A 22,801-nucleotide genomic window follows, 5' to 3' on the forward strand; every position below is an offset into this window, starting at 1 on the left:
GAGGGAGGGGTGCGGATGCGGGGTGAGCCTGCGGCAGCAGAGGCCGGCGGGACATTGCACCAGCCTGAGGTGCGCCGTGTGTTTTCCCGGGGAAGTTGTCCCTGGATCCCGGGAACCTGGCAGTGGCGGCTGCACAGGCTCCCCGGAAGGGAGGTGTGGATAGTGACCTGTGCTCACACACAGGCTTCTTGGTGGCAGCAGCAGCAGCCTTAGTGTCTCATGCCCGTCTCTGGGGTCCGCACTGTTAGCCGCGGCTCGCGCCCGTCTCTGGAGCTCCTTTAAGCAGCGCTCTTAATCCCCTGTCCTAGCGCACCAGGAAACAAAGAGGGAAGAAAAAGTCTCTTGCCTCTTCGGCAGCTCCAGACTTTTCCCAGGACTCCCTCCTGGCTAGCCGTGGTGCACTAACCCCCTGCAGGCTGTGTTCACGCTGCCAACCCCAGTCCTCTCCCTGCACTCCGACGGAAGCCCTAGCTCCCAGCCCCGACCGCCCTGGCGGGTGAGCAGACAAGCCTCTCGGGCTGGTGAGTGCCAGTCAGCACCGATCCTCTGTGCGGGAATCTCTCCGCTTTGCCCTCTGCACCCCGGTGGCTGCGCTCTCCTCCGTGGCTCCGAAGCTTCCCCGCTCCGCCACCCGCAGTCTCCGCCCACGAAGGGGCTTCCCAGTGTGTGGAAACTTTTCCTCCTTCACAGCTCCCTCCCACTGGTGCAGGTCCCGTCCCTATTCTTTTGTCTCTGTTTTTTCTTTTGTCCTACCCAGGTACGTGAGGAGTTTCTTGCCTTTTGGGAAGTCTGAGGTCTTCTGCCAGCGTTCAGTAGGTTTTCTGTAGGAGTTGTTCCACGTGTAGATGTATTTCTGTTGTATCTGTGGGGAGGAAGGTGATCTCCGCGTCTTACTCTTACGCCATCTCCCCCCTTCCTTCTCCTCCTAATTTCTGTTCGTCAGTAGTGATGTTCCCTCTTCCATTTTCTATTTTAGTCATTTGTTTTCTGTCTTTTTTTTCTTTGTTAGTCTAGCTAAAGGTTTGTCAATTTTGTTCATCTTTTCAAAGAACCAACTTTTGATTTCATTGATTTTTCTTTTTTCTATTTTCGCTTTTCATTGATTTCCACTCCAGTCTGTCATTTCCTTCTTTCGGCTTGCTTTGAGTTTATTTTTGCTTCTTTTTCTAAATCCTTAAGGTAGAAGCTCAAGTTTCTGATTTGAAACCTTTCTTCTTTTTTAAATTTATTTATTTTTGCGGTACGCGGGCCTCTCACTGCTGTGGCCTCTCCCGTTGCAGAGCACAGGCTCTGGACGCGCAGGCTCAGCAGCCATGGCTCACAGGCCCAGCCACTCCGCAGCATGTGGGATCTTCCCAGACTGGGGCACAAACCCATGTCCCCCTGTATCGGCAGGCGGACTCTCAACCACTGTGCCACCAGGGAAGCCTCCTTTCTTCTTTTTTAACATAGGCATTTTAAAGCTACAAATTTCCCTCTAAACACTGCTTTAACTGCAACCCATAAATTTTGTTATGTTGTATTTTCCTTTCATTCAATTCAAGATATTTTTCCTGGTGATTTTTTTCCTTGACCTATGGGTTCTTTTTAAGTGTGTGGCTTACTTTCCTAATAATTGGAATTTGTCAAAATTCTCTCTGTTATTTAAAAGAATTTCATCAGCCTCAGTTCTGCTGTGCTCAGAGACATACTTTTTATGGCTTCAATCCTTTTAAATATTTGCGACTTGTTTTATGGCCTAGCATATGATGTGTCCTGGAGAATGTTCCATATGCAGTTGGAAAAATCAACCTACAACAGCGTGTTGAGAGCAGGGAGTGATATTATCTGGTTTGTGTTTTAGAAAGGTTGGTCTAGGTTCTGTATGGGAAATAGATTGTTGAGTAAGAGGGAAGAGTGAAATAAGGGAAACATGGGAGACTGCTGCCCTAGTATAGGCAAAAAATGATGGTGCTTTAACTAAGCTAATAATGGTGGAGTGAGATATCAGCGGATTTAGGACAGGATTGCTGATGGAATGGATATAGCGTGTGAGAGAGAAGAATCAAGGGTGACTCCAAGGTTTATGGCCTGAAACAGCTGGACCCCCAGTGATGGTGCCATTTTTGAGATGGGAAGCTCTAAGAAAAGCAGATTTTTCATGGAAACTTGATACACAAAGCAGACACAATTTGTTAAGAGACTGATATTGGTTCTAGTTTGGCTCTTGCCACTGTTTAATTTGGGGCAAGTAACTTAACCTCTGTGAACCCATACCTTGAAAGTTGGTATTTCATTAATTATGAGTACTTTAACTATAATTTATAACAGTAGTGGCATAGTGTTAACTATATTCTGATTTGTAATACACTCTCTCTTTAAGTTTTCCAGAGTGATTTGTAAGTGTATTGTTTTAGTAGTACTTAACCAAATAGTTTTACAACAGATTTTCACATCTAAATATTTAATAAACAAACCATACTGAAATTACTGTTTTGATAGGTCAAAACTTGTCAAATATTGTAGTTCAGCTGATAGTTTCTTTTTACTCATTGACCTGTGATCACGTGGGGGCTTTTAGGAATGCCTCTTATCAAAAATATCTCTTTGTGGTAACAAAACGAAAATTGCAGTAGTCAGTGAGGTAAAACTGGTATCAGGTTAATTTCCTTGATTCTTGCTTTAATGTAAACAAGGGATAGCTAGATGAAGAACTGACCTGTTACTTATTTGGTTGTGGATTCCTTGATGAAAATACTTAAGGGAGTTCTTCATTAAGACACAGCCAGTTGGGTACCCTAGGGTGCTGAATGATGCTTCCCAATCTATCTTGCTCTCTGACTTCTACCACTTCTACCAGCTTAGATGCCTCTCAATTGTTGTGAGTGACTTCTGTTTCTTACTCTGAGGGGATTGGGTAGAGATGTATGATTTTTATTGGCTATTTTAATTTTTTTTTACTCAGACCTTGACTATATTAAAGAAACCTGATGAAGAAAATAGCTGACATTTTACTGAACATTTATGTACCAAGTACAGTGCTAAGTGTTTTACATAAAGTCTCACTAATCCTCACATCAATTCAACAGGATAGGTATTGTTATTCCCATTTTATAAATGAGGAAACTAGGGCCCAGAAATGTTAAGTAGCTTACCCAAGTAATAAGTGATGGAGCTGGGATTCAAACTCAAGCAGTACTTTACTGCTGCTGGCTATTGAGAACAATAATAAAATTTTAAATATGAAGCAAATAAATTGATCTGGTAGTAAAGTCAGAAGGAATGAGAAGCTTTCTTTAAAACCCCTTTTTGATGATTTTTTTTCTTCATCAGTGGTTCTCAGACCTTATTGTGCATAAAAATCACCTGGGGAAGATTGTTCAGTAGGCTTAGGATGGGGGCCCAGCACCTCATTCAGGTGACCTACACAACACACTTTGATAAACTCTTACCTAACACTCAGTTGTTGGTTCTTCATTGCTGGTAGCATTTTACGGACCCATTCACTGATATGTTATTTAACTTTTACAACTCTGTTGAAGTTCTCCTGAAGTTCTCAGAGTTTCCCTTTTTGCTAAATCAAAAAAGTTTCCCCTCAATCCTCATCCTTGATAAACCTTGATGGTTTACCACCACTTACTATTGCAAATTTCTCCTCCCTTGGCTTCCATGATTCACTTTCATGCTCCATTCCATATAGGACATGCACAAAAAAATGCTTCTTGAATTTGCTTAGCCCTATCCCTATTGCCCCTCCAAATGCCTAGCCAAATATTAATATGTTCTTATCTCCTCTGATTTGGGACCATAAAAATATATTATTTGCTCATTTAAATTATTCCATTTGTTTAGAGCTGGGATGACATGGAGAAAATCATAAAATACAGGATAAAAGATTTGTGAATTGTACTGATTATTTACCCCCAGGCTTTCACATTTCAAAGTACAGAGGGGAAAACTGTGCCAAACAAAATGAGATTCTAAAGCCCAGAACAAATCCTTGATTTAGGAACCCTTAACGTTCACCATCCCTTGGCTGAGCTTTGCTAGCTGGACTTCCTATATTACTTAAAGATGGCACCTGTCTCTCCTTAATCTTTCCAGCTGCTCAGGAAAAAAATAGCATAATTACTCATCTAATATGTATGTCCCCAAAGCCTTTGACAAATCAACAGGAGAACATTAATGGAGGGGAGAGAGGAGGAGAAAGGGACTGTCCTGATGGGCATATGGACCCAAGAATCACAATGTGAGGATGGTTTAGAATTTCTTAGGCAGCTTATTACTGTCAGGACACTTAAGTTCTGTCCCATCAGGAATCATAGACAAAAAAATAACAGTTTGGAAGTAGATGTAGGGACTTCCCTGGTGGCGCAGTGGTTTAGAATCCGCCTGCCAATGCAGGGGACACGGGTTCGAGCCCTGGTCTGAGAAGATCCCACATGCTGCAGAGCAACTAAGCCCGTGCACCACAACTACTGAGCCTGCGCTCTAGAGCCTGCGAACCACAACTACTGAGCCGGGGTGCCACAGCTACTGAAGCCCGCATGCCTAGAGCCCATGCTCCGCAACTAGAGAAGCCACCACAATGAGAAGCCCGTGCACCGCAATGAAGAGTAGCCCCCCCCTTGCCACAAGTAGAGAAAGCCCACACGTAGCAACGAAGACCCAATGCAGCCAAAAATAAATAAATTAAAATTTTTAAAAATGACGTAGATGTAAAAGGAAATCAAAAGGAAGATATAGTTTATGATCAATAGACAAATAGATAATATATAATTATAATACATATATCTTTGTATATGTGAAGTTGCTATATAAAGGAATAATGGAACTTTTATAGAGTAACTGCTACCTTTTTTTTAAGGCAAGCACCTACCTGTGCTTTCTTTAATGGTGAGGATAGTTTATTTGCTTATACGCAAACCTACTCTAGGAAGACAAAGTCATCAGGTTAATAAGACCGCAGAGATGATAAGAAATGCACTTTATATGATTGTGTTGCCCTTCATACTAAATGCATGTAATTAAGTTAGATCAGGTTAACCAAAATAAGTCTGACTATAGTTCACGAATGTCATGATGTGTTTATCACACACTGATGTGATATGCTTATCTTTTGAATTGTTCTTTTTGCCCTCTCATAACCTGTCCTACTTTAAGAAAACATACAGATCTGAATTTATTAGATAATGTAGGGAATGGTTATGTACATTGTAAATATGTATATGGATAAGTTCCTTGATATATTTAACAGTTTTATCAGTTCCTTTTTCAATGTTCCATTTATAAAAATCACTGTAACTTTTCTAGGAACACACATTTAGTGTAAAGCCAAGTTCAGCCATATAGTGTTTATCTTGACCAAGTGAATTCTCCCCCTTCATTGTGCTTGCTTCCAAAACTGAAATGATCAAAAAACATGGTACTCTTAAATTAAAATATTAAAATAAAAAATTAAAATTTTCCTTTCTCCTCCAATATTCACAGTTGTACTCCATTATCAGAATTCAAACAGATGAACAAGTATAACTTTCAGTAAATGTGTTCTCAGCTCCATTTTGCTTCCTGCAGTTGTTTATTTTTGCTCTGCCCTGTCCAAAAGGATTTCAGACCATTTATTAAGTTTTACAAGTTGTGATGAGATAAGGTAAATTAAAATGGGGCCAAAGAAAAGTATGGGTGGAGACAAAGTAGAGCCAAAAATAAGTCTAAAAATGTATACCATATTGGCCAGCACCCTTACTACTGGTGGTCTGCGGACACCACAGTAAGCTTTCTAGCAGCCAACCTTCAGTAGAAAGAAAGAAAAACTTTACAATATCCTTGAATAAAAAGAACCCAGTTGTTCAGGTGAATTGCAATTATTCTTGGTCTTAAGATCAGACAGACCTTTATCCCAAAGACCCTCAGAAAGAGGATGCAACATTGAATTTCACAGCATCCATAATAGGCATTCATTGTTTGTTGAATGAATTATAGTACCCTTCAATATAAGCTGGTAGCATTTTGTGAAAATAGATTTCAGCAAAAGCAATTTTGCCAAAACTGGGGAGACACAGCCAGCAACAGAAAGCTGTGGTCTAGATTGCTAGCTTACTCTAATGTTACATTGTACAATACCTGGAGAAATTAATGGGTTATTAATTCTTCAACTGATTATTCCTGAATATTGATTTCTTGATAAATGTGGGCAGCGGTCCAGATGTGTACTCCGTGGCTGGCTGAATACAGACCTCTTTGTCTTAACAGTTCTTACAGCACATTTGCATTTTTATCACAACCAAGGAACGTAAAATGGCCTAACTATAAGCCCATATTTCCCCTTGTCCTCAGCAAGCAGTGGAAGTTCTCATGGGCCTAGGACTTTCTCAGAAAACCCTGTATAATCCAGTCTAGTACCTAAAGATACTAATAGTTGATTTCCTAAAGTTCTGTTCCTTACAATACAACTGAATTAGTTTTAGCCTGAAAAAAATTTGGAGCAAATATAACCAGATCTCAGCCACAATAAAACCTTATTAAAGCACTCAGAGAATGTTAAACTACTTCCTGATGTACTGTCTGTGATAAACTACTTGTTAAATGTACATCAAAGTGACCAAAAAATGCACCCTGGGGTTTATACTTATACATCAACTTAAATTTGAAAAATGTTGATCAGTTGTCATTCTTTCTGACACTACTTATCTAGCAGGCTCAGTTGTCGGGTTATACCCCACCCATCAAGATCAAACCATATCATCTGCTTGTAAAAGGTTGCTTTTCTTACTGTTTCTTTCTAATAAGGCAGGATATATGCAGTTCATCCAAAAATAATGTCAGATCAAGTTAACCCAAGGAGAAATAGTCTTAGCTTTTTTTGTTGTTTTTAAATGAAAAGGAGTTGTATGTATTGATGTGGAAAGGTAGTCTTGGCATACTACTGAATGAAAATTAACTTGTGAGATGACATATTAATCCTCATTTTTTTAAAAGGCAAAATATATACCAAACACATATATCTCTGGAGATAGGGATTATAGGAGTCTTTTTTTTTTTTTTTTTTTTTTGGCGGTACGTGGGCCTCTCACTGTTGTGGCCTCTCCCGTTGCGGAGCACAGGCTCCGGACACGCAGGCCCAGCGGTCATGGCTCACGGGCCCAGCCGCTCCGCGGCATGTGGGATCCTCCCGGACAGGGGCACGAACCCGTGTCCCCTGCATCGGCAGGCGGACTCTCAACCACTGCGCCACCAGGGAAGTCCCGATTATAGGAGTCTTTTGTACCATTCTGTATTGTTTGAGTTTTTAATAATCATATATATTACTTTTTCATAAAAAATATAGAACTTTGGTTGTTTTGTAAGGGGAGATGATACAGCCAAGGCAGAGTGGTATAATAAGAACCTTGGTTTCCTTACTATATGGATAATAATAGAGCATCTCTGTATAGTTTGCGAGGGCTACCATAACAAAGTGCCACAGACTGGGTGACTTAAACAGCAGAAATTTACTCCCTCACAGTTCTGGAGGCTAGAAGTCCAAGATTGAGGTATTGGCAGAGTTGGTTTCATTCTGAAATGGCTTATAGATGACCATCTTCACATGTAGATGGTGCCCTTCCTGTGGTCTTTTCTCTGTGTGTGCATGTGTCTAGTGTATCTGTCTCTCTCTCTGTCTTAATCTCCTCTTCTTATAAGGACAGCAGTCATGTTGGATTAGGGTCCACCTTAACAACCCCATTTTAATTTAATTCTCTCTCTGAAGACTCTGTCTCCAAATGCAGTCACATTTTTAATTATAGTTATTCTATGAATCAAAAGAAATATTGATTGCAGAGCTCCTAGCATAGTGCCTGAAAGTATAAGCTCAATAAAGGTTAACTATTAAAAATATTTTAATCCACGGCTGCATAGTCAGAAGACCATCTCTTCTACTTGGATTCTTAGTAGTAGGTTCTTAATGTAGGTCTGTATGAGCATCGATAATTGGAAATTTGTCTGCCTCCTACAACTGACACCCGTAACTTTTTCCTGTTTAGTTATAGTTGGTGAAAAGACAAACTGAAAATAGCAAATAATATGCTATAATTTAGATGGCTTTTTCCGTAAGGTAAATGGTTGTCTGTGATGGAACAGCCATAGCTCAATCTTTTTGTTACCATATAAACATTGATTTCAGTAACCTAGACTTGCTGTTTGTTAAGCAGATAGCTAAGATACAATCTGGATGGAATATCTAGTAATAACATTATGATGTATAAATATCATATTGTATGTTATTGCATAGTAATAACAATAGGGTTGTGATGGCAGGGGTTGGGGCATTGAAGGGTAGTCTTCTATGAAGATGGAACAGACTGTTCTAGGTCCAGCCAAGCAATTTCATATCTGGAGAGTTAATAAAGATTGCCAAGTAAGTTGGGATAAAGGCCCATAACTCACAATGGTCCCTGGATAGCTCAGGAGGCAGGGTCTTCTACAGAGGCTCTGTTTAACAGCTTAAGTTTGCTGTCAGCTATGCAGTGTGGGTAACCATTACTAGACCACAGTCATAGAAGCCTGGGATCTGCTAAACTTAGGTCCAGGATGTCATTTTATAAAGCTGGAATGCATGTATCTTCCATGTTTGAGCAAATATATGGGGCCTCACAACCTCATTTAGCCAGATTTCTGTTTTGTGTAATAGTGACCCATGGTAATATATTCCATATGTACAAGAAGTTATGGTAGGTACATAGAAGATATTTTTAAATACCCAAATCAAACTTCTGGACATGAAGACAACAATGTCTGAGATCAAAAATACGTAGGGTTAGATTAAGAGCAGTTAGACATTACAGAAGAAAAGATTAATGAACTTGAAGGCACAGCAATAAAAACTATCCAAAGAGAATTAGAGAAGAAAAAATAATTTTTTTAATGAAAAGTGTCATTGAGCTATCATTGGAAATCAAAGAGCAATCTCCAGTGGCCTAATATGGTAATTGGGATCCTTGAAAGGAAGAGAAGAAAGAGGGGGACTGAAAAATGCTTGAAGAATGAATGGCCAAAATTTTTCCAAACTTGAAGAAAACTATAACCCACAGATTCAGTAAACCCATAGCACAGGAACCGTGAAGAAAACTACACCAAGGCACATCATAATCAAATTGCTCAAAACCAGTGATTAAAAAAATCCAAAAAGCAGCTGAGGGGGTGAGGGGATGGGAGGTGGGAGGGAATCCGATTTCTCACTGAAAACAATATAAGTGAGAAGACAGTGGAACAACAGCTTTAAAGTACAGAAAGAAAAACTGTCAACATAGAATTCTATGGCAAATGTATCTTCCAAAAGAAAAGAAAAAATAAAGATGTTTTAAGACACACAAAACCTGAAAGAATTCTTCACCAACCAACTTGCACCACAAGAAGTGTTAAAGGAAGTACTTCAAGCAGATTAAAAGTGGTACCAGTTGGAAGTCTGAAGATCACCAGAAATGACGCCTACATGGGAGCTCCCTGGCAGTCCAGAGGTTAGGGCTTGCTCAGTGCTTTCACTGCTCTGGCCTGGGTTCAGTCCCTGGCCAGGGAACTAAGATCCTGCAAGCCGTGCAGGACATAGCCAAAAAGAAAAAAGAAAAGAAAAAGAAATGGTGACTACAGTGATAAATATAAAAGGGTTTTTTCCCCCTTATTATTTAAAACTCCTTAAAAGATAATTGTATGAACAAAAATAATAATATAGTATGGCATTCATAGCATAACGTGTAAAAATAAAATGCATGGTAATAATAGTACAAAGGTTGAGGGGGAATAAATGTACACTGTTATCAGGTTTTAATATTATATATGCAGTACTGCCATATAACTTGAAGGTAGGCTGTGCTGATTAAAGATGTATACTATAAACTGTACAACAGCCACTAAAACAAAAGAGCAGAGACAGCTAATAAGACAACAGAGGAAATAATACAGAATCATAAAAAATACTGTGTTAATCCAAAAGAGGGCAGGTAAAGGGGAGCAACAACAGAAGAGATAGGACAAACATGATAGTCTCAGACCTGATCGTAACAATAGTCACATTAAATGAAACTGGTCTAAAAACTCCAGTTAGAAGACAGCAGTCGTCAGATTGAATTAAAAAGCAAGATCCAATTACATGATGCTTACAAAAAACACACTATAGATATAAAGCCAGAAAAAATTTAAAGTAAAAGGTTGGGAGAAGATACACCTTATACTCATCAAAAGAAAGCTGGAGTGGCTATATTGATTCAGACAAAGCAACTTTCAGAGCAAGGAATATTACCACAGACAAAAAAACCATATTTCATAATGATAAAGGGGTCAGTTAAGCAGTAAGACATAATAATCCTTAATGTTTGTGCATCTAATAGGAGATTTTCAAAATACATGCAGCAAAAACTGATGTAAGTTCAAGGAAAAAGTAAAACAAATCCACAAATGTAGCTGAAGATTTTAGTACCTCTCTCTCAGTAATCGATAGAACAAAGTAGGCAGAAAATCAGTAAGGATATAGTGGCTTAAACAATATTCTCAACCAGCTTGACCTGATTGACATTTATAGAACACTCCATTCAACAGTGGAAGACACATTCTTCTCAAGTGCATGTGGAACATTTACCAAGATAGAATGTATTTTGGGACATAAAAAAAAATTCTCAGTAAATGGATTCAAGGCATACAAAGTATGATCTCTGATCTCTTTTAGTCAGCTGGGGCTGCCATAACAAAATACCACAGATTGGGTGGCTTAAACAACAGAAATTTGTTTTCTCAAGTTCTGGAGGCTGGAAACCCAAGGTCAGGGTGCCAGCATGGGTGGGTTCTGTTGAGCACTCTCTTCCTGGCTTGCAGATGACCTGCTTCTTACTGTGTGCTCACATACATGGTCTTTCTTCAGTGTGTGCATGCTCCAGGAGAGAGAAGGAGAGAGTGCGAGAGTGCACACGCAAACTCTCTGCTTTCTCTTCTTAGGATACTAATCCCATCGTGAGGGCCCCTCCCTCAGGACCTCAGCCAAATTACCTCCCAAAGGCCCCATCACCAGATACCATCCATCACATTGAGGGTTAGGGCTTCAACAAATGAACTTTCTGGGGGACACAAACATTTAATTCCTAACAAATCACGATTGAATTGAGCAGAAAGAGCTTTGGAAAATTCCCGGATGTTTGGAAACAAAAGTAACACACTTCCATGTATCAAATAAGAAATCAAGAAGGAAATTAGAAAATACTTTGAATTAAAACAAAGTGAAAACACAACACACCAAATTTATGGAATGCTGCAAAAGCAATACTTAGGGAACTGTAGCTCCAAATGCCTGGATTAGAATAGAGCAAAAAGTATCAATGATCTAAGCTTTTACCTTTCTTAATAAACTAGAAAAAAGGAGCAGATGAAACCCAATTCAGTAGACAAAAGGAAAGAATAAAGATCAAAACCAAAGTAAATCAAATAGATTTCCTCTACTGGAGAAAAATCAGTGAAACTAAAAGCTGATTTTTTTAAAGAATCAATAAAATTGGTAACCCACTAGCCAGACTAATCTGGGGAAAAAAAGAGAAGACACAAACCTAATATCAGGGGTAAGAGAGGTGATATTACTAGAGCCTACAGATATTAAAAGGATAATAAGGGACTACTATAAACAACTTTATGCCAATAAATTTGACAACTTAGGTGAAATGGACAGATTTTTATGAATGGTACAATCTACCAAAGCTCACTCAAGAAGAAATAGGTAGGGCTACCCTTGTGGCACAGTGGTTGAGAATCCGCCTGCCAATTCAGGGGACACGGGTTCGAGCCCTGGTCGGGAAAGATCCCACATGCCACGGAGCAACTAAGCCCGTGCGCCACAACTACTGAAGCCCATGCTCCTAGAGCCCGTGCTCCACAACAAGAGAAGCCACTGCAATGAGAAGCCCACACACCGCAACGAAGAGTAGCCCCCGCTGGCTGCAACTAGAGAAAAGCCCGCGCACAGCAATGAAGACCTAACACAGCCAAAAATTAATTAATTAATTTTTAAAAAAAGAAGAAATAGGTAACCCAAATAGCCCTATACTTATTAAAGAAATTGAAAATTGCCAGACTGTTTTCTGAAGTGGCTGCACCAGTTTACATTTCCCACCAGCAACGTGTAATGGTCTCAGTTTTACAGCCTTCCTAACACTTGGTTATTATCTGACTTTTTGGTTACAGCCATCCTAGTGGGTACGAAGTGATACGTCACTGTGGTTTTGATTTGTATTTCCCCGATGACTAGTGTTGTTAAGAACTTTTCACTGAGCTCTGCCCACCAAAGCAACAGCCAGCTCTACCCATCACCAGTCCCTCCCATCAGGAAACTTGCACAAGCCTCTTAGATAGCCTCATCCACCAGAGGGCAGACAGCACAAGCAAGAAGAACTACAATCCTGCAGCCTATGGAACAAAAACCACATTCACAGAAAGACAAGATGAAAAGGCAGAGGGCTATGTACCAGATGAAGGAACAAGATAAAACCCCAGAAAAACAACTGAATGAAGTGGAGATAGGCAACCTTCCAGAAAAAAAATATTCAGAATAATGATGGTGAAGATGATCCAGGACCTTGAAAAAAGAATGGAGGCAAAGATCAAGAAGATGCAAGAAATGTTTAACAAAGATCTAGAAGAATTAAAGAACATACAGAGGTGAACAGTACAATAACTGAAATGAAAAATACACTAGAAGAAATCAATAACAGAATCGCTGAGGCAGAAGAACAGGTAAGTGACCTGGAAGACAGAATGGTGGAATTCACTGCTGTGGAACAGAATAAAGAAAAAAGAATGAAAAGAAATGAAGGCAGCCTAAGAGACCTCTGGGACAACATTAAACACAACAACATTCGCATTACAGGGGTCCCAGAAAGAGAAGAGAGAAAGGACCCGAGAAAATATTTCAAGAGATTATAGTCGAAAACTTCCCTAACATGGGAAAGGAAATAGCCACCCAAGTCCAGGAAGCGCAGAGAGTCCTATACAGGATAAACCCAAGGAGAAACACGCTGAGACACATAGTAATCAAATTGGCAAAAATTAAAGACAAATTATTGAAAGCAGCAAGGGAAAAATGACAACATACAAGGGAACTCACATAAGGTTAACAGAGTTTCTCAGCGGAAACTCTACAAGCCAGAAGGGAGTGGCATGATAAAGTGATGAAAGGGAAGAACCTACAACGAAGATTACTCTACCCGGCAAGGATCTCATTCAGATTCGATGGAGAAATCAAAAGCTTTGCAGACAAGCAAATGCTTAGAGAATTCAGCACCACCAAACCAGCTCTACAACAAATGCTAAAGGAACTTCTCTAAGTGGGAAACAAAAGAGAAGAAAAGGACCTACAAAAACAAACCCAAAACAATTCAGAAAATGGTCATAGGAACATACATATCGATAATTACCTTAAACGTGAATGGATTAAATGCTCCAACCAAAAGACACAGGCTTGCTGAATGAATACAAAAACATGACCCATATATATGCTGTCTACAAGAGACCCACTTCAGACCTAGGGACACATTTAGACAGAAAGTGAGGGGATGGAAAAAGATATTCCATGCAAATGCAAATCAAAAGAAAGCTGGAGTAGCAATACTCATATCAGATAAAAGAGACTTTAAAATAAAGAATGTTACAAGAGACAAAGAAGGAACACTACATAATGATCAAGGGATCAATCCAAGAAGATAAAACAATTATATGTGCACCCAGCATAGGAGCACCTCAATATATAAGGCAACTGCTAACAGCTATAAAATAGGAAATTGATAGTAACACAATAGTGGGGGACCTTAACACCTCACTTACACCAATGGACAGATCATGCAAAACGAAAATTAACAAGGAAACACAAGCTTTAAATGACACAAAGTAGACCAGATAGATTTAATTGATATTTATAGGACGTTCCATCCAAAAACAGCAGATTACACTTTCTTCTCAAGTGTGCATGGAACATTCTCCAGGATAGATCACATCTTGGGTCACAAATCAAGCCTCAGTAAATTTAAGAAAATTGAAATCATATCAAGCATCTTTTCTGACCACAGTGCTATGAGATTAGAAATCAATTACAAGGGGAAAAAAAACACAAACACATGGAGGCTAAACAATACGTTACTAAATAACCAAGAGATCACTGAAGAAATCAAAGAGGAAATAAAAAAATACCTAGAGACAAATGACAATGAAAACACGACGATCCAAAACCTGTGGGATGCAGCAAAAGCAGTTCTAAGAGGGAAGTTTATAGCTACACAAGCCTACCTCAAGAAGCAAGAAAAATCTCGAATAAACAATCTAACCTTACACATAAAGGAACTAGAGAAAGAAGAACAAACAAAACCCAAAGTTAGCAGAAGGAAAGAGATCACAGCAGAAATAAATGAAATAGAAACAAAGAAAACAATAGCAAAGATCAATAAAACTAAAAGCTGGTTCTTTGAGAAGATAAACAAAATTGATAAACCATTAGCCAACTCATTAAGAAAAAGAGGAAGGGCTTCCCTGGTGGCTCAGTGGTTGAGAGTCCGCCTGCCGATGCAGGGGACACGGGTTCGTGCCCCGGTCCGGGAAGATCCCACATGCCACGGAACGGCTAGGCTCATGAGCCATGGCCGCTGAGCCTGCGCGTCCGGAGCCTGTGCTCCGCAAAGGGAGAGGCCACAACAGTAAGAGCCCTGTGTACCGCAAAAAAAAAAAAAAAAGAGGGAGAGGACTCAAATCAATAAAATTAGAAATGAAAAAGGAAAAGTTACAACAGACACCGCAGAAATACAAAGCATCCTAAGAGACTACTACAAGCAACTCTGTGCCAATAAAATGGACAACCTGGAAGAAGTGGACAAATTCTTAGAAAGGTATAACCCTCCAAGACTGAACCAGGAAGAAATAGAAAATATGAACAGACCAGTCACAAGTAATGAAATTGAAACTGTGATTAAAAATCTTCCAACAAACAAAAGTCCAGGACCGGATGACTTCACAAGTGAATTAACATTTAGAAAAGAGCTAACACCCATCCTTCTCAAGCTCTTCCAAAAAATTGCAGAGGAAGGAACACTCCCAAACTCATTCTGTGAGGCCACCATCACCCTGACACCAAAACCAGACAAAGATACTACAAAAAAAGAAAATTACAGACCAATATCACTGATGAATATTGATGCAAAAATCCTCAACAAAATACTAGCAAACAGAATCCAACAACACATTAAAAGGATCATACACCATGATCAAGTGGGATTTATCCCAGGGATGCAAGGATTCTTCAGTATATGCAAATCAATCAGTGTGATACACCATATTAACAAATTGAAGAATGAAAACCATATGATCATCTCAATAGATGCAGAAAAACCTTTTGACAAAATTCAACACACATTTATGATAAAAACTCTCCAGAAAGTGGGCATAGAGGGAACCTACCTCAACATAATAAAGTCCATATATGACAAACCCACAGCAAACATCATTCTCAGTGGTAAAAAACTGAAAGCAGTTCCTCTAAGATCAGGAACAAGACAAGGATGTCCACTCTCGCCACTGTTGTTCAACATAGTTTTGGAAGTCCTAGCCATGGCAATCGGAGAAGAAAAAGAGAAGGAATACAATTTGGAGAAGAAGAAGTAAAACTGTCACTGTTTGCAGATGACATGATACTATATATAGAGAATCCTAAAGATGCCATCAGAAAACTACTAGAGCTAATCAATGAATTTGGTGAAGTTGCAGATACAAAATTAATGCACAGAAATTTCTTGCATTCCTATACACTAATGATGAAATATCTGAAAGAAATTAAGGAAACACTCCCATTTACCACTGCAACAAAAAGAAAAAAATACCTAGGAATAAACCTACCTAGGGAGACAAAAGACCTGTATGCAGAAAACTATAAGACACTGTTGAAAGAAATTAAAGATGATACCAGCAGATGTAGAGATATACCATGTTCTTGGATTGGAAGAATCAATATTGTGAAAATGACTAGACTACCCCAAGCAATCTACAGATTCAGTGCAATCCCTATCAAATTGCCAATGGTATTTTTTACAGAACTAGAACAAAAAATCTTAAAATTTGTATGGAGACACAAAAGACCCCGAATAGCCAAAGCAGTCTTGAGGGAAAAAAACAGAGCTGGAGGAATCAGACTCCCTGACTTCTGACTATACTACAAAGGTACAGTAATCAAGACAATATGGTACTGGCACAGAAACAGAAATGTAGATCAATGGAACAGGATAGAAAGCCCAGAGATAAACCCGCGCACCTATGGTCAACTAATCTATGACAAAGGAGGAAAGGATATACAATGGAGAAAAGACAGTCTCTTCAATAAGTGGTGCTGGGAAGAATGGACAGCTACATGTAAAAGAATGAAATTAGAACACTCCCTAACACCATACACAAAAATAAACTCAAAATGGATTAGAAATCTAAATGTAAGACCGGACACTATAAAACTCTTGAGGAAAACATAGGAAGAACACTCTTGAACATAAATCACAGCAAGATGTTTTCTGATCCACCTCATAGAGTAATGGAAATAAAAACAAAAATAAACAAATAGGACCTAATGAAACTTAAAAGCTTTTGCAAAGCAAAGGAAACTACAAACAAGACAAAAAGATAACCCTCAGGGGCTTCCCTGGTGGCGCAGTGGTTGAGAGTCCACCTGCCGATACAGGGGACGTGGTTTCATGCCCCGGTCTGGGAAGATCCCACATGCCGCGGAGCGGCTGGGCCCATGAGCCATGGCCGCTGAGCCTGCACGTCCGGAGCCTGTGCTCCGCAACAGGAGAGGCCACAACAGTGAGAGGCCCGTGTACCGCAAAAAAAAAAAAAAAAAAGACAACCCTCAGAATGGGAAAAAATACTTGCAAATGAATCGACGGATAAAGGATTAATCTCCAAAATATATAAACAGCTCATGCAGCTCAATATTAAAAAAACAAACAACCCAATCCAAAAATGGGCAGAAGACCTAAATAGACATTTCTCCAAAGAGAGGACATACAGCTGGCCAAGAAGCACATGAAAAACTGCTCAACACCACTAATTATTAGAGAAATGTAAATCAAAACTAAAATGAGGTATCACCTCACACCAGTTAGAATGGGCATCATCAGAAAATTTACAAACAACAAATGCTGGAGAGGGTGTGGAGGAGAAAAGGGAACCCTCTTGCACTGTTGGTGGGAATGTAAATTGATACAGCCACTATGGAGAACAGTACGGAGGTTGCTTAAAAAACTAAAAATAGAATTACCATATGACCCAGCAATCCCGCTACTGGGCACATACCCAGGGAAAACCATAATTCAAAGAGACACATGCACCCCTATGTTCATTGCTGCGCTATTTACAATAGCCAGGTCATGGAAGCAACCTAAATGCCCATCGACAGACGAATGGATAAAGAAGTTGTGGTACAATATACAGTCGAATATTACTCAGCCATAAAAAGGAACGAAATTGGGTCATTTGTAGAGACGTGGATGAATCTAGAGACTGTCATACAGAGTGAAGTAAGTCAGAAAGAGGAAAACAAATATCGTATATTAACATACATATGTGGAACCTAGAAAAATGGTACAGATGAATTGGTTTGCAGGGCAGAAATAGAGACGCAGATGTAGAGGACAAACGTATGGACACCAAGGGGGGAAAGCAGCAGGGTGGTATGTGGTGGTATGCTGAATTGGGAGATTGGGATTGACATGTATACACTGATGTGTATAAAATGGATGACTAATGAGAACCTGCTGTATAAAAAAGTAAGTAAAATAAAATACAAAAAAAGCAAGATGCAGAAAATGTGAATAGTATGACCCTGTTTTTGTAAAACAACAATAAAAATATTTCATGTACATGTATATATGTGTAAAAAACAAAAAAAAGAACTTTTCATGTGCTCATTGGCTATTTGTTTATCTTCTTTGGAGAAATATTTATTCAGAGTCTGCCCACTTTTTAATTGGGTTGTCTTTTTTTTATTGAATTGGAGGAGTTCTTTCTGTATTCTAAATGTAAGGCCCTTATCAGATACATAATAGCACGTATTTTCTCCCATCCTTCGGGGTTGTGTTTTCATTTTTTTGAAAGTGTTCTTTGCAGCACACAAGGTTTTAATTTTGATGAAGTCCAGTTTATCAAATTTTCACTTGTGTGTTTGGTGTCATATGTAAGAATCCACTGCCAAATCCAAGGTCACAAATATTTTGTCTAAAGTTTTATAGTTTTAGCTCTCCAATTATTTAAATTTAAATTAATTAAAATGAAATAAAATGTAGAATTCAGTTCCTCAGTTGTGCTCCCACATTTCAAGTGTTCACGTGGCTAATATCTACCAAATAAGTCAGTGCAGGTACAGAACATTTCCACCATCACAGGAAGTTCTTTTGGACACACAAACACTTTAAAGGAACGCAGTAGTAGAAAGTGAGCTAAGGACTTGAACAGTTAGTTCACAGAAAGAGAAATGGGCAAGCTCAGGTACATAAAATTGTTTAATAGTTAAAGAATTCTAAATTAGGACAGAGACAGCATTTTTAGTCCCCCAGATTGACTGTGTCTACTTCCTTCAGGTCTTGACTCAGAAATCACACCAGTGCGGCCTTCCCTTGCCTACCCTGTTTAAAATTTCAGATCTACCCTCTCCATTTCCTGCCTTTTCTCCTTAGCTCTTACCATTAGCTTACCCTATATTTAACTTATTTTTCTTGTTTATTGTCAGTTTCCCCCCTCTTCGAATGTAAAATCCATGAGAGCCTATTTTACTCACTATTGTCTCTCCAATACCTTGGATATTCCCAGATATGGCAAAAACTCAAATCCGTGTTGTTGAATGAGAGCTGGCAATGTGTAGAGAAACAAGTGCTCTTATACACTGTTCTCAGAGAGTGAACTGGGCCACCCTTTTTGGAAGCAATTGTGTGGTATGTAAAAGTCTCAAAATTGTGCTTGCCTTTTGACCCAATATTTCTCCTTCTAGGTATTTAGCATAAGGAAGTAATTAAAGCTGTACACAGAGATACGGCTGGAATATTCAGCCACAATGGAATGCTTTTACCTGCAGTCAAGAAAACTCTTGAACTGACACTGTAAGGAATGTAGATTGTTTTTTTAAATGTGGCATCAAGAAGTGTTTTGCAGAGCTGTTCAAAACAGATCTTCCTTTCTTTCCTAATGCTTTAGCATTTAAAAGTATGTCTCATTACTGACTTTTGTGGTCTGCTGCTTAAGTAAAACTAAAACTTACTTATACAATTTTTTCCCACAGGTCCCTTAATATGGACTTTGAAAATCAAGATAAGGAGAAAGACAGTAACAGTTCTTCTGGGTCTTTCAATGGCAACAGCACCAATAATAGTAAGGCATTTTATGACAATTAGCTTTTCACATGTAGTTGTCTTAATTTGATTCTTTCTATAACCCCAGTAGATAATTTACTGGGTTCAAGGATTATGTTTGGTATAATAATAAAATTAAATCTGTATGGTATAATTTGTTAAAGTCTTATGTTCTGAACCTGAATTACGGATTTCTTGTGTACTGCTTTTAATTCATGCCTAAAAGCTTGCTGCCAAGATTCTTTTTTTTTTTTTTGCGGTACGCGGGCCTCTCACTGTTGTGGCCTTTCCCACTGCGGAGCGCAGGCTCAGCGGCCATGGCTCACAGGTCCAAGCCGCTCCGCGGCATGTGGGATCCTCCCGGAACGGGGCACGAACCCGTGTCCCCTGCATCGGCAGGCAGACTCTCAACCACTGTGTCACCAGGGAAGCCCTATTTTCTTTTTTTAAATAAATTGATTTATTTTACTTTATTTATTGTTTTTGGCTGCGTTGGGTCTTCGTTGCTGTGTGCGGGCTTTCTCTCGTTGTGGCGAGCAGGGGCTACTCTTTGTTGCAGTGCGCGGGCTTCTCATTGCGGTGGCTTCTCTTGTTGCGGAGCGTGGGCTCTAGGCACACAGGCTTCAGTAGTTGTGGCTCACGGGCTCTAGAGCACAGGCTCAGTAGTTGTGGCACACGGGCTTAGGTGCTCCGTGGCATGTGGGATCTTCCTGGGCCAGGGCTTGAACCCGTGTCCCCTGCATTGGCAGGCAGATTCCCAACCACTGCGCCACCAGGGAAGCCCTCTTTATTTTCTTAAAGACGAACAGGATAGATGGGTATCTGCCTGCTTATAACTTCATTTAAATCCTTTGGTGAGGTTGATAATTTTGTAGGTGTTGATCATAAATTCATTTAGTGATTCTTAAAGATAGCTACTTGAAGTACTTGTAAAACTATTGTATCTTTTCTGATACTTAAGATTTTAAAGAATGTTTGCTTTGAAAAAACAGAAGTGTGCTATATGGCAAGTATTCAGCAGCATTATTCATCATAGCCAAAAAGTAGAAGCAACTGAAAGATCAATAAACTAGTTAATGGATAAACAAAAGATGGTATGTCCATACAATGGAATACTATTCAGCATTAAAAAAAGTTAATTACTGAAATATGCTCCAACATAGATGAACCTCAGAACACTGTTAAGGGCTTCCCTGGTGGCGCAGTGGTTAAGAATCCGCCTGCCAACGCAGGGGACACAGGTTCGAGCCCTGGTCCGGGAAGATCCCATGTGCCGCGGAGCAACTAAGTCTGCAAGCAACAACTACTGAAGCCTGTGTGCCTAGAGCCCGTGCTCTGAGATGAGAAGCCACCACGATGAGAAGACCGCGCACCGCAACTAGAGAAAGCCCACATGCAGCAGCAAACACCCAGTGCAACCAAAAATAAAATAAATTAATTTTTTAAAAAATTGTTAAGTAGGGCTTCGCTGGTGGCGCAGTGGTTAAGAATCCGCCTGCCAATGCACGGGACATGGGTTCGAGCCCTGGTCCAGGAAGACCCCACATGCTGCAGAGCAACTAAGCCCGTGTGCCACAACTACTGAGCCTGCGGTCTAAAGTCTGTGAGCCACAACTACTGAGCCCACGTGCCACAACTAATGAAGCCCGCGCGCCTAGAGCCCGTGCTCCACAACAAGAGAAGCCACCGCAATGAGAGACCTGTGCAGTGCAAGGAAGAGTAGCCCCTGCTCGCCGCAACTAGAAAAAAGAAAGCCCGCGTGCAGCAACAAAGACCCAACGCAGCCAAAAATAACTAACTAACTAAATAAAGTAAAAAAAAATTAAGTAAAAATAGTCAGATAGAAAAACTACATATTGTATGAGTCCATTTATATGAAATTTCCAAAAAGGCAACTATATAGAGACAGAAAACAGATTCGTGGTTGCTTGGGGCAAGGGATGGGAAGGAGAATTAACAGTAAACTGGCATGAGGAATCTTCTTGAGGTGATGAAGATATTCTAAAACTAGATTATAGTGATGGTTTCACACTTGGTAAACTTACAAAAAAAAAAGTATTGAATTACACACTTAAACTGGGTAAATTTTATGGTATGTAAATTGTACTAGAAAATTGGTAATGCTTATTATAGAAAGAGAACTGAATTTAGAAGTAAGGAGACTTGATTTGATAATACTAAGAGATTGATATTGGGTACCTACCATGCGCTTGGCATTTATTAGGTATTTTGAAAGATGCGAAAGTACAAGAGCTGGTACTCAAGCTGTCACGCAGGCAGTGTGGCCAAAATACTTCCCAAGGTGTTAATAAAGTGCTAAGACAGAGCAAATACCACTTTCCACACTATACCTAGAGCAGGTACTTTTTCTCATGGACCCTTACCATAGCCTCAGAATCTACTATCAATAGATCAGAGTAAGCACCAGAGGGAAGTCATTTTGACATCCATGTACAAAGAGAAAAAAGAGAAAGGCAAGCCAAAGTGAGCAACAGTGGGTCAACTTAGTAAGGGACTCTCCTGGAGAAAGTGAATTTGACATGAAACAGTGAACTTGGATTGCTGGAGAAGTTCCTCCAGGTGGGAAGAGCATATAATACAGGCACAGAGGAGGAGAATAAGAGTGACTTGTAGGACAAATCAAGGTCACTGCCTAATAGGGAGGAAAGACTGGAGATCTAACATAAAGTTAATAGAATATTGATGGAGGATCTCAGAAACTAAATTGAAAAGAGATCACTTAATATCTATTTCATTTTCTACCCCATCAACTAAATTATACTTGCCCAATTTTCACTGAGTTAAATGTGTTTCATTGTCCCCAGCAATGTAAAGTGGGCATGACAAATACAGTAAGTAGAATCATTTAAATATAATGAGCCTTTTCTTAAACTTATGACACACACACACAAAAACTTATGACACAGATCCTTATATTAAGTAAAATACCATACCAGTAACTTCACAGGAACCAGGTAAAACCCAGTGTCAGTATCCAATTTTAGGGTTAAATTATTACACAGCAGCTTACCTTCTATCAATAGTTTAAACCAAATCACTACATACACTTGAAACTCCTTTAAATTCCTGTTATATAGCATATATACAAATGATGTACTTAAACCAGATTACAAATCTGTTGTGCATTGCATCACATAAACCTAAAAGAAATCAGTAGTATGTATCTAAGTACCATTTTATCCTCAAATAAATGGTTAAGTCAGTCCGTGCAGTGGAAGGAATTTACCTGGTAACATCAGTTTTGTATTTCTCATTGTTAATCAGCATCTAAAGAGTAGTTGGTGGTTGTTTAATAGTAATTTCCTTGAATCTACCTCTTGTGTTGTGCTAAAATTATCCTCAACAAAAGTTATTTCTTCAGTGCCTAATCTGGGCCATGGATACCAAAAAGGATAAGCACAGACCAGGACAGAATGCAGTCC

The 22,801-nt window shown here is 39.5% G+C and overlaps 1 protein-coding gene across 5 annotated transcripts in view; it reads left to right on the forward strand.

Annotated features, from left to right (window-relative positions):
- SPPL3 (signal peptide peptidase like 3) overlaps positions 1-22,801 on the forward strand; it is a 118,224-nt gene that overhangs the window by 81,433 nt on the left and 13,990 nt on the right. For 4 of the 5 annotated variants that reach the window (XM_067700549.1, XM_067700551.1, XM_067700550.1 and 1 more), the window contains exon 3: positions 19,289-19,377. The exons of the other annotated variant lie outside the window; for it this stretch is intronic. In XM_067700549.1, coding sequence (XP_067556650.1) covers positions 19,289-19,377 — 89 coding nt within the window. The remainder of the gene's footprint in view (positions 1-19,288; positions 19,378-22,801) is intronic. 5 annotated transcript variants of the gene reach the window in all.

The sequence above is a fragment of the Pseudorca crassidens genome, chromosome 12, assembly GCF_039906515.1.
Source record: "Pseudorca crassidens isolate mPseCra1 chromosome 12, mPseCra1.hap1, whole genome shotgun sequence".
Classification (NCBI taxonomy): Eukaryota; Metazoa; Chordata; class Mammalia; order Artiodactyla; family Delphinidae; genus Pseudorca; species Pseudorca crassidens.